This window comes from Falco cherrug, chromosome 6 (genome assembly GCF_023634085.1).
Source record: "Falco cherrug isolate bFalChe1 chromosome 6, bFalChe1.pri, whole genome shotgun sequence".
Taxonomy (NCBI): Eukaryota; Metazoa; Chordata; class Aves; order Falconiformes; family Falconidae; genus Falco; species Falco cherrug.
This window is the reverse complement of record NC_073702.1, coordinates 54,840,114-54,851,690: the sequence shown is the minus strand read 5'-3', so window position 1 is coordinate 54,851,690 and position 11,577 is coordinate 54,840,114. Positions and strand designations below refer to the sequence as shown.

Here is an 11,577-nt window from a genome sequence, read left to right as displayed (position 1 = left end):
AAATTATAGTTTACTGTAACTGCAGAGTGGCTATAAAAATAAGGGGGGGGTTGGATGTTCAATGTCCTTTTCTACTCTGTTGCATAATTTCATTGGGGAGCAATAAATCAGGTATCTTTTGGGAATCTTCCCTACCCAACACCATCTGAGTAAAAAAGTTGCAGATTTCCAAATAATTAAAAAATTGTACACGAGACACAAAAATAACCTCTTAACAGTTTGGCCTGTTGCGATGCTCAGCATGTGCAATAGCTCATGGCAAACTTGTACTCTGGTTCCCTGGTATATGCCAGAGCCTGGCCATGCGATAGATCTTTATTGCTACTGCTGTCCAGATCAAATCTAACAAAGGTGTGCCTACCTGTCATCAAAGCTTTACTCACTGTACAAATGCCTTAAGACAAAAGAAACTCACTGAATTGAGAGAGACTGGGGAAAAGAAATCCCTGCTGAGTCAAAGGACTCATACAGGAATGATTATGGGGAGATCTGAGGTTCTGCCTGTGTTTTCATCCCTTTCACAACCATAGTGCCTGCTTCTCTCAGGAGCTGAGACAGTCTGCAGTGTGTTGCTCCCAGAGATGTCCTCCCTGAATGAATCCTTCCTGTAGCTTTATCGCCGTGCCAGTCAAACAAGCCCAAATACAAGTTTGCAAGACCTGTCCATGCAGCAGTAATTTCATAACCTGCAGATGTCAAGAACCAAGACAAAATAATACAGCACACATCAGGTTTAATGTGATTAACTCAGTTGCTTTTAGTTTATTAATTTTACCCATATACATAGTTGATTTTGAAAACACCACGTGAAAGAGCCAGGACAAAGTGTAAGAAAATGGTACAGGAAAAGATTTCAATATGCAACGTGCCAGTGTACCTTCTGTGTTTTATACATACTTTACATAGAAAACCAAAAACCCCACAGTTTTCAGAGGAAGCACACACTTTATTTTCAAATGGCAAATTTAGTTTATTAATAGGTAAAAAAATAAATCTACAATAGCAACAGTGCAAACACATCCGAACACATGGCACACAGAACACAAATGAATAAAATTTATTATACAGAGGACCCAATGTTTCCTAGGGTACTGGCTGTGACATATACAACAAATAACAGGGTGAGGAATAAACTGCTACATAAACAGGAAGATGAGCTGCATGTTATTGGTTCTGTCTTGTACGGTCTCTCTATTTCAGGTGGTAAAGCTGTCATGCCTTGGATCTGCAATTAAAATAATAAAAAATGATCAGAGTTTTATCACATAAAATTAGAAATCTGTATTTTGCTCTCTACCTAGTTGGCAGCTTGCGTGAGAATCTATTGTTAGTTTTGTACTGGGGTTATGACTCTTACTGTTGAGACATCAAGCTCAGTAAAAAAATATATTGCGTGCCAAATGATCAGCCAGCGTGCGCATCCATCACTCTCAGCTTCGTAACAGCTGTACACACCCAGCATCCTCTCCAGTAAAGCAAGGTTAGGCTTCTGTTGGTTGATTTGTGTGACCTTATTTTCCTTTCTGTAATTTTTTAGTTAGTTTGGGGTTTTTGTTTTTATCTTTCTGGTAGATAAAAGTGGAAGTTTACAGTGTTACAGTGCTCTAGGGATATTGGATGATATTTGAATGCATTCATCTGTATGTACAAGGATTACACTTGCATGTACAAGGCAGTTAATTGTGTACACATTATTTCACGGAATCACAGATTGGTTGGAGTTGGAAGGGATCTCCAGAGGTCCAATGTCCTTGCTCAAGCAAAGTCACCTACAGCAGCGTTATATTTCTATATATTAAGTATTTTTTACTTTTCCCTTAGAATTTTTATGCAATTTTTGTGGAGTTGGACAAAACTACCTGCCTGCCATGGTTTTGATGTGAAATTAGAGAGATTTGGGTACACTGCTTGGCTATGCTTTTCCTAAATGTACTCTCTACATGTTACAGAAGCTCTGCAAAAAGCAAGCTCCTGGGCACAAAAGTTTTTGAAAGTTTGAATGCCCACCTGCATAGCATGTGCTTCCTTTGGTTTTTTTCATGTTGCAATTATCCTGCACTGCAGAAAAAAATAATCTAAATATTGACTTAATCTTAGCAAACACAACACGAAGCTGAAACTGATCAAGAGATCATCCCTACAGAAGGATGAAGGTATTTTCAACTCAGTTCCTCTGCTTCAAGTTTTTTCCTCCTTGTAACAACTCACTGATTGTTTGGCTATTCAGGTTGAATCTGTTCTTGATTTTGATGAGGATGGCCAATTTAATGTAGTATCACTAATAAAGGAAGGGAAAGGAAAGAGTCCTAATCTTAGCTTTGATGAATATGTCCTAGTCATTTGACATAGGAAACTATGATTAAAAGGAAGAACTAAGCACTCCCAGTTCCACTGAGCTCACTTTTTGACTGCATTCTTTAAGTCGTATTATTCCTTCATCCTGTAAGATAAAGGGGAACAGCATTTTCCAGAAAGCATACCATTAAAAAAAAAAAAAAAAAGGCAGCCTACCCCCTTTTGATAAAATGTGTGCTTTCTGACAAATAATTAGTGAAAGAGTGCCTGCACTGCTGCTACTGGCCAGCAGTTACAGAGGTCAAGAAGTTTAACCAAAACTGGTGAATGGTTACATGTACTGTCAATAATTGCTTTTCTTTGAAGGTCTGTAGTGGGACAAATATTAGAAAGAAACAACTTCTTTGATTACTTATAGCACACGGTATTTCATTGACATCCCATAGGCAGAATAGTCTGATTGATGTTGAAAAGCCCTGAGAATGCCACTGTAGGAAGGGCAAACTGAAAGCACTGTGTGACCTGCTATGAGGTGGCGTGGGCTCTTTTGTGGGGTGAGGAGAATGAGGCAAAGGTCCTTTCCTAGGAAGTATTTAATCAGGAGTATCTTGTATCAGCTACTAGGCTGGACTAAAATCACGGTAGGACATAAGCCAGTACAAGAGAATCTCCCCTTCTGAGCAAAAAAGCTCAAAAAATTAAAATGGAATCTTAATTTGGACTCTGTAGAGGAGTTCACGGAGAAATATGTATTTTTCAGCATCTGCTTCAGGGATGATACTACATGCACTAGTAGTTCTTTATAAACACATATCGACACTAAAAATGACAGCTTTTCCCAGCAGCCCTGTTAAAGTACCAGTAGACATTTACAATAAATAATAACTTACCCAGGAATTATTTTGTTATCTTATAGGGTTTTTTTCATAAGGAGAAGTGGAAAAGAAAAGCTATAGAAGATAAAATCTTCCAAAGGTGCACAAAGGAAACAGACAATCCAAATGTATGTTTTCTGGCCCAATACTATAGACATTTTAGACACAAGACCAACAAAAACCCAAGAGATATTGGAAGAGTACTTATATAATTTCAGATAGTCTAGATACCTGAGTTAAGATGTTAGATTCCCGAGGCTTCCTTATGCAGTCAGTAAGCTTCCCCCTACAGAGTGCCTCAGAGAACAAACCAACCTGATGTAGGGATTTTGATTCATCCATCATAAGACCCTAACATAAGTCCCTGAACAGTGAGGCAGCCAAGGGAAAACAGCTTTCTAACTTGGTCACCTAATCTGCACAGATACGGTGAGTCTCCGATCAGACCCAGACACACTGAAAGACTCCATACTCCTATTACTGATCCCATCTGCTGATCAAAGCTCCAATTTTTCTATTCTTTCCAAATACTTCTAGGACTTGAGTTAGATGAAAGTGCCAAAAACACATTCTCATCATTTGTTATTGTATGTAATTGTAATATAGCTGTGTAAACAGTCTGAAGATGTATAACCAGGTACTTATTCATATGCAATGAAGGACTGTAAATCACATCTGTTTCATGTCACTGTTGTCTACTCAGACTTACCGACCATTCTGCATTATCTGTTTTTGAACATCTCACGTTCACTGGTAGTTTAAGCACAAGTTCATTATAGGAGAGACCCTCCGATCTGGACCATTTGAATTTGTTCATTGCATCCATAAAAGACAGGTTTTTATATTGCTTAGGACTCTTGATAATGAAAGGCCAAGTCCTAAAGAAAAATAAATAAATATGTTTTTAAAAATACATAAATACCATCAAGCTGGACCTGCATTTGGAGAATCTACTCAGAAAAACAAATATACTATTATTAATGTCAACATTCTCAGCTAAGTTCTCCGCTAGTGGAAACTGATGCGGTTTCATTTATTTTAACAGACTTACAGAAGGTTGTCAGCAGTTTAGGACTTGCTGCCAGATGCTTTTAGAAATGAAGGACTTTAACTTAAGGAAGAGAATTACCTTGCTGTTCTCTGATCTACAAATTGAATACACAGGCAATACAAAACAGATCTTCTGTTGTAACTTCTCAAAACAAAACAAAACAAAACAAAACAAAAGCCACACCCTCTACTTGGCTTGGCAAACAGCGTTACAAAGAACCATTTGCAGTTTGAAAGCTCCTTCCAGACAGCTCTGCCAAGCTCAGGTCACAACGCAAATCATAGGTCAAAACTCAGCCTAGCACAGGAGTTGCTCTAACATGCATTGGTTTGCTGCAGTGCAAGATTAAATGAGAATAATTGGTGCTGTGGACATTGCCTTTGGGCATGTCCCTACATGCTGGCTGCAAGGGGACTTTTGGCCAGGGGTAGGGTAGAGACCTGCTGTGCTGCTGTGAGAGATCCAACTATATGCCCACGGGTGGGAATCCTCCCCACGAACAAGTGAGGCCAATCCCATTTGCCAGCAGCCAAAGATGTGGAAAGGGAAGGAATGATACTTCTTGTCTTTTATTTAGTAAAGAAAACTCAAAAATAATAACAAAGGAAAAATTAAAAATAGCTGAAAAGCTTTTCCATTGTTCTTGCTTTCTCCTTGTTTGACTCTGCTGGGATGAATAGAAACAACTTGGTGGACAGGTCAAGTTCTTAAAACAGAAAGCCCAATACAACTAGTAGAAGAACTAAAGTAGCTAAAACTTTATCTAAGCAACCTGATTAATACTTTGGTCAGAGCATGACTTATCTGTCTGAAGTGCTTTGAAAAGATCCGTGTTGCTTTGCAGTAGGCTGTCTCCCACTTGCTTTGGGTAAAGTGCTGCCTATGCCAAAGTTCTCTAGTCAACAACTAGGCACAGAGGACATAATTTTAATCAAGAACCTATTTTACGCTGTTGTGGTCCATTCACTTTCATCTCAGCTCCTCATGATTTATACCACTGTCTGTGCCACTAGACTGAGGAAAAAAAGGGTTTTAAAGTGAGACACAATGCCTTGATCCTGCTTCCAGTTCGCCTTCATGTGTAAGTCAAGAGAGACTTTAGAGGAGTCAGTGAAGCAATTCCAGCATAAGACTGACACAAGAAAGATAAAGATCAGGTCACATATCCTTAGGCTGACAGAGCTTAATGAAACGAATTGTGGATTAGGTCATAAATACTAGAGGCATTAATAATCTCTTCTTCTAATTACTATTCCATGTGCGGCAGACAGTCTGCATACTTAACTCTATTCAAAACATCTTTATTTCCCCAGGCCAAACACACATTTTTTCCTTTAAGTACAGTTATCATGAATGAACACTCAAGAGAGCATACATTTGTTAGAATATTTTCTTTCTAAGCTCAGGAAGACTCTTTTAGCTAGGATTAATTTAGAAACTGTGCTCTCCCTGTATTAAAAGAGATTGTAAATAGAAATAGTGTAGAAAATGAAGTAGACATTGATTGCATTGTGACTTTCTTCAAACTCTTCTGTCTTGGATATAAATTTCAGAACTAAGACCAGTAAGCCTGTATATCGAATTACTTTGCAATAATAGTTGTATATGGTTTTGTTAAACTGTATAAGGAAAGACAACTTTTAAAATGTAAATGTGATGACATACTATTAGTCTATCAATTTTATTTTAAAATCTTACTGTTACCTTAGTTTAGTGCAACCAACAATACAAATGTAATTCACCTTTCACCACTGACAGTGCATTCTACTTTCTATTGTTTGATTATTTTTCTGTACTTGGTTCATTTGGGAACTTTCCTCTTTAGACTATTCTCACTGTTCACAATCACTTCCACTGCTTATCTGCTATTGAGATACTTTTCATTTTAAACACTGCAAGAAACAGTTAAAAACTGAAATACACTATTAATTGATTTTTATATATTCACACAGATTTATCCTGTCTGTAGTGGGCTTCCTCCCATCTCCTACCAAAATTTAAATTTTATGTTGGATTCTGGAAATAACTCTTGCTCTTAATGAGTGATACCATTGTGCTGGTCATCCTACTGACATCAAAGGACAGATTCAACACACTGGGAAGCATTTTATTCTTGCTGAGGACCCTCATGATGAAGGACAGCAACACTTCTGCTGACTTACTAAAGAAACTGTAACACATTGTTTAAAATTTACCAGCCTGTGGTTTACCCCAGCACTGAGATGCCCTCTGAACTGCACAGACCTGAATGCAATGGTGGTTATTATAGATCCTGAGTTGCCTAAATGGTAACAGCCCCCAACCCCTACCATTCACAGAGTGGGTATTTAATATTTGTTAAGCATTGAGGTAGGAAGATCTTACAACAAAATTACATTACCTCTTTTGAGCTGAGCAGCAGGCCAATATTCAGATTCTTGTGGCTTATTTTTATTAGGAAGAAGAATTGATGAATGAGCTAGGTGGTTTTCTTTCTGACATGGATTTACATCTCAAAAATGTGCAGTGTCCTTCTTCCCTAAACGGTAGGAGTCCAAGAGTAGTAGACTCAGTAGACGGTGTCTTTGCACAGAATTGCAAGCTCCTGCAGTCAACAGTTCACTTAAAAAGCTCTTTCTTCCTCTTGGCTAGGTTCCTACCACTGGTACCATGTTTTTCTCTCTACTTACCTTGCGTATCATCCTCTGACTTCTTATTCTTCCAAAGCCTTCTATCTCTCATTTCTCTCCATTGCGATGCTTATCTAGAACTTATCTTTCTCTATGAACAATTTAATATTTTCTTAATCCCTCAGTTTCCTTTCTAATTTACAGCTTCTTCCCCTTTTCTGAATTTGTCAGTGTCACTGAGACAGCGTTAAGTTCTGTATGTGAGCAACAGCTCCAAGATCTGGTTGCACTGATTGACTTCAGCAGCATTATAAACAACAAATCTATCCAGGGTAATTCAATATCCATGCTCTCAAACTCTGTTTTCAAAATTATCTCTATATATGTTAAACACTTCTAAGTTTTAATAAATTGATAGATTTTCTGAAACAATGATGACATTGAATAGTGTTTTTACAGATGGTTGCGGTGAAAAAAAAATGCTGTGAGGAATATTATTTCTTTAACAGAAAAAGCTGCTTTTGTATTTACAAAAAAGGGGAGGGGGGGGAATAATTTGGCAGGAGAAATATAGCAGCACAGCATAATGACCGAAAGGAAGTGGCATGAGTGACCCAGCAACATGTTGCACTACTAGAAAGCAATAAAGTTCATAAAAAAATGACCTTGTAATCCCACAGACAGAAATAGAGGTGCTACACATATTCATAAACAGTTTACTTGCCTGACTGGTCTGTAGATTTCCTTAACACCAATGAACTGGAGCTGTTCCATTATATCTGGAATGCTTGCACATCGGGTGAGGTTGATTCTTGGGTAATAGAGCAGATATGACAGGCACATTTCATTCCTGGTGCTCAGACCACCCTGAAAATGGGATTTTTCTTTTAATTAAGATAGCACTGGAATCTCACAGATAAAAACACCGATTAGCATTTATATGCTAATGAAATGTGTATCAGGAGGCCCAATTCAACAGGTTTATCTTGCACATTGAGTAATCAAGTAGCAAGAAGTTATTACATAATTTACAAAATACACTGCAAGCTCAAGCAGTACCTCCTGAGCTTAAAAAAATGTCAGAAAGAACATCAATACAGGAAGACTCCTATTATGTTGAAGAGAACGATCTGAGAAGTTCAGGTTTATTTTCAGCTATCTCCAAGATACTTACATCTACCACGTTTCAGAAAAAGGGCTTCAAAGTAGAACAGATGTAGAAAAAATCTGGTAGGATAATTAGTCTGCTTAATAAAAAATTAAGTGAGCTTTGCCTAGTAAAATGGAGGCCAGGATGGAATACGTATCTATATGGACTCTCCTTGTAAGTACATACACAGCAAAAGAGTAAGAAAGAAGAGTTATTTAAGTTAACAGATAATGTTGACTCAAGCACAAATGAACACTAACTATAAAATAATTAATTAGATTAAGATTTTTAGCTAGAAGAAACATTCTTAAACAGTCTTCCAATGAAAGCCAGGGGGCAAACAACTAATTTAAAATTAATCCTGGTAAATATGGACAAAATTATGAGCTGCATGTTCTTAAATCCTGTGTGGGAACAGTTCCACAAACCTCACAGAACCACAGGAATACAAATGGAGAAGACAAAACATGAACCAAGGCTCAAAAGCTAGTGTCGTCACCACACAAGAAAATAGGACAAAAACTCAAAGGTTTTCATTCTCACTCTTTCGCTTTGCTTTATATACCTACTGCATGCACGTACATGCAAGCCGTGATTCAGGGAGAGGTATCCCTGTGTTCTCTGGATGCCAGGAACAGGTCTTCCTTGCTGAACAGAACTCCCTGAGGTCTCACCTCCCAGAGGTCTGGATCCAGCCCCTTCCAAGGAAGCGGGATCAGCCCCTAGCAAAGGCTGGGTGCTGGCAGCTACACCCCTCCCATAAGCATAGTGGGTCTGGCATCACTCTCCAATTTAATAGCCAGCTGGCACAGTCCAGCTCATGTCCCAACAACCAAATTCGCTTCACCTTCAAAACCAAGTGGTCGCATTGCAACAGCCAGTGTCTGCTAACCTAAAAAGTTGTGTCTGCGACACTGTGCACTGCACTGTGCCAAACCTGAGCCAGAACCCCTCGACCCTGAAGAGGCTGCTCACCCCCTGGCCATGGCCCTGCCTCGTCTGCTGCTGCACCAGGGGGCTGCAGCACAGCTGCTCCTTGTGCCTTGGCTGCAAGTGTGCACAGGTACGGCACAGGCTTCTCGGGTGGCACCCCAGGGGCAGCAACTGCCCAGGGGGGTCACTGCGGCTGGAAAACCCACCTCATGAGAAAGGTAGCGTGCAGAGGCTCAGCCTCCTCCTCCCAACCCAAAGCTCCTGTATTCTGCCTGGATTCTACATTAGGCACAAAAGCAAGTGGTCCTGTCTTGATCATGGCATCAATAAAAATCAGTATGTAAGAACTGGCAATTACAACTTTGAGGAAAAATGTGTAACAAGTTTATAAAAATAATTCATTAGAATATGCAGAATTTGCACGTTAATACATGTTATGAAGAAAGCAATTCCAAAGAAAGCCAGCAGAGTCTGATTTTTAAAGAGCTTTCATGAGCTGGCTTGCTTATTTTTATAAACTAGTCATATGAATGCCTTTTGCAAGAGATCAGACTGTGATCGTAATAGTCCTGATGACTTTAAAACCTAAGAATCTATGAAAGGAAAGATAATACATAATTACATGCACACAGGCATTAGCAAGTTAAGTCCACACTTTTTAATAGCATTTTATGAAAAAGATGTTGGTCCCCAATATTATCTGTGTACTTATTTTGATCCATTAAAACATTTCTTACCCATGTCATGCGAATTCGGTCCACAGTATTGTAGTGGCATTCCGTGATTAAATTATCCCCCTGAAACACAAGATTTCGGAAGTTCACAGTTCTGAAGTTTATCAGCATCAGCTTCAGGTAACCACAGATGACATCAAACACTTAAGAAATAGAGATCAGAGCAGTGGATACTATTTTTTGAAAGAGCAAAGGATTAGGTAATTGGTGTGTGCTAAGGCCTGGGCACTTAACATTCATGTTACCCCAGATCCTCAGGGATCCCCCATGGATCTAAACAGAGTCCTATCCAGAGTCTTGTATGTTTTTGGAAAACAGCAATGGAGATGCCCAGTTATAATCCTATTATCGGGAAAATTATGTATGTAGACAGTATCTATGTGTAGACATATACATGATTCTGGCTCCCAAACTCATCCATTGCTACTTTGGATAGCTTTCCCCAGGCCAATTTATGATGCCAACTTTAATAGAAATACTTGCCAAATGAGGAAAAGAAGGCTTTCCACATCACAATAACAACTATTTATCTGCCAAGCCTGGGAGTAGAGGAGTGGCAGGCAAAAACTTAACTACATTGACAGATATGTATGGGAAAGGCTGAATACTTACCTTCTCAAGTACATACAATTAACTTCTTGCTGCCTTGACAAACCGATCTACAGTTTGGTAGTACCTTTATTCCCTGTACCTAATCAAATACAAATCTCAAGATCACCATGATAATCAAATGGAAATTAAAATTTTGAAGAACATAGCCAGACATCAAAAATCTAATATTTTTGAGCAAATTCATATCACAAGGATGTAAGATGTTTATTTGCTTTGGTACATTTTTGGGGGTATCATCATGTTTCCTTGTCACCCATTGTATTACTCTTCCCTGAAAAAATTAGATCACCCTTCAAAGGTTAATAATTTCTCCTTTCCTGCGGGCTGTTTCATGGCCAGACCAGTGCTAGTACTAACTGTACTCCAGGCTTCTGGGAGAAGGTGTGTCAGCCTCCTGCCAGCCAAATGGAGACAGAGGTTTCTGAAGCAGCATGAAGTGGCACAGCTTTGCTGCTCCCAGCAGGAATATGCTGCTTCCCACCAACCAGGTCTCTAGCTTTTGAGGCTTAAGGAGTAGATAGCGTTCACTAAAAGTGTTCTTTCTGTGACATTAGATCTTTTGCTTCCAAATTCAGAAGAGAGTGTTAGTATATGAAGAAAACAACCTGGACTCCACAAGCTGAAAGATGGATACACCCTTGAAAAAACTTGCAGAGGAGAGGATAACAGAACTTACACAAAAATTTTTAATATTATTAGTTAATTGATTAGACTGTGGTCTGAATTACACCAAATGATATATGTAAAGCTGTACTGGTAGTTTTGCATAAGATGAAAACAAAAAAAAGGCATAAAAAAGGCTCATTTCAGAGAAAGAATTCCAGCTTTTACTTGAGCTGTCTTTTTTATGAAGTTGATACCTCTTTTAGTCTTTCTGCTTTCTACTCCCTTTTGTTCTTGAATTTTAAGAGGCCTTTCTCTATAATCTGCATGGATTTTCCTAAAAATATTACAGGCTTTCTCTGCAAACCTGTCATCTTCTGCCAGCCCTTTTCCTAAACCCTTCAACACTTCTTTCCTGGAGGAGGTAACACCATTTTGTCTTTGAAGTCCTTGTGGAGTACAAGCAGTTTGACTTCAAAGAATAAATGCTGCACCTGAACATCCAGGTTTTGCTGTAGAAATTAAATTATAAAGTTAATATTTTAGCTTCTTGCCTTTAAAGGACAAATATCAATGTCTCCCAGCATAGGAGAAGAGACCTAAGAGAGAAAGCGACTCGGAGAGAAGCCTGGAAGTTTAAAACATGGGGCTCCTGAGTATACTTGAAGTTCAGTCATTTCAATGGTCTTTTCAGCTCCCTTTTCTTTACTGGCTC

General features: G+C 38.8%; 1 protein-coding gene across 1 annotated transcript in view; it reads right to left on the bottom strand.

Annotated features, from left to right (window-relative positions):
- Positions 1 to 732: 732 nt before the first annotated feature.
- MOXD1 (monooxygenase DBH like 1) overlaps positions 733 to 11,577 on the bottom strand; it is a 51,482-nt gene continuing 40,637 nt past the window's right edge. The window contains exons 9-12 of the mRNA XM_055713448.1: positions 9,651 to 9,710; positions 7,555 to 7,697; positions 3,880 to 4,048; positions 733 to 1,225 (exon numbers count right to left, since the gene is read on the bottom strand). Of these exons, the coding sequence (XP_055569423.1) occupies positions 1,061 to 1,225; positions 3,880 to 4,048; positions 7,555 to 7,697; positions 9,651 to 9,710 (537 nt within the window). The 3' untranslated portion in view covers positions 733 to 1,060. The remainder of the gene's footprint in view (positions 1,226 to 3,879; positions 4,049 to 7,554; positions 7,698 to 9,650; positions 9,711 to 11,577) is intronic.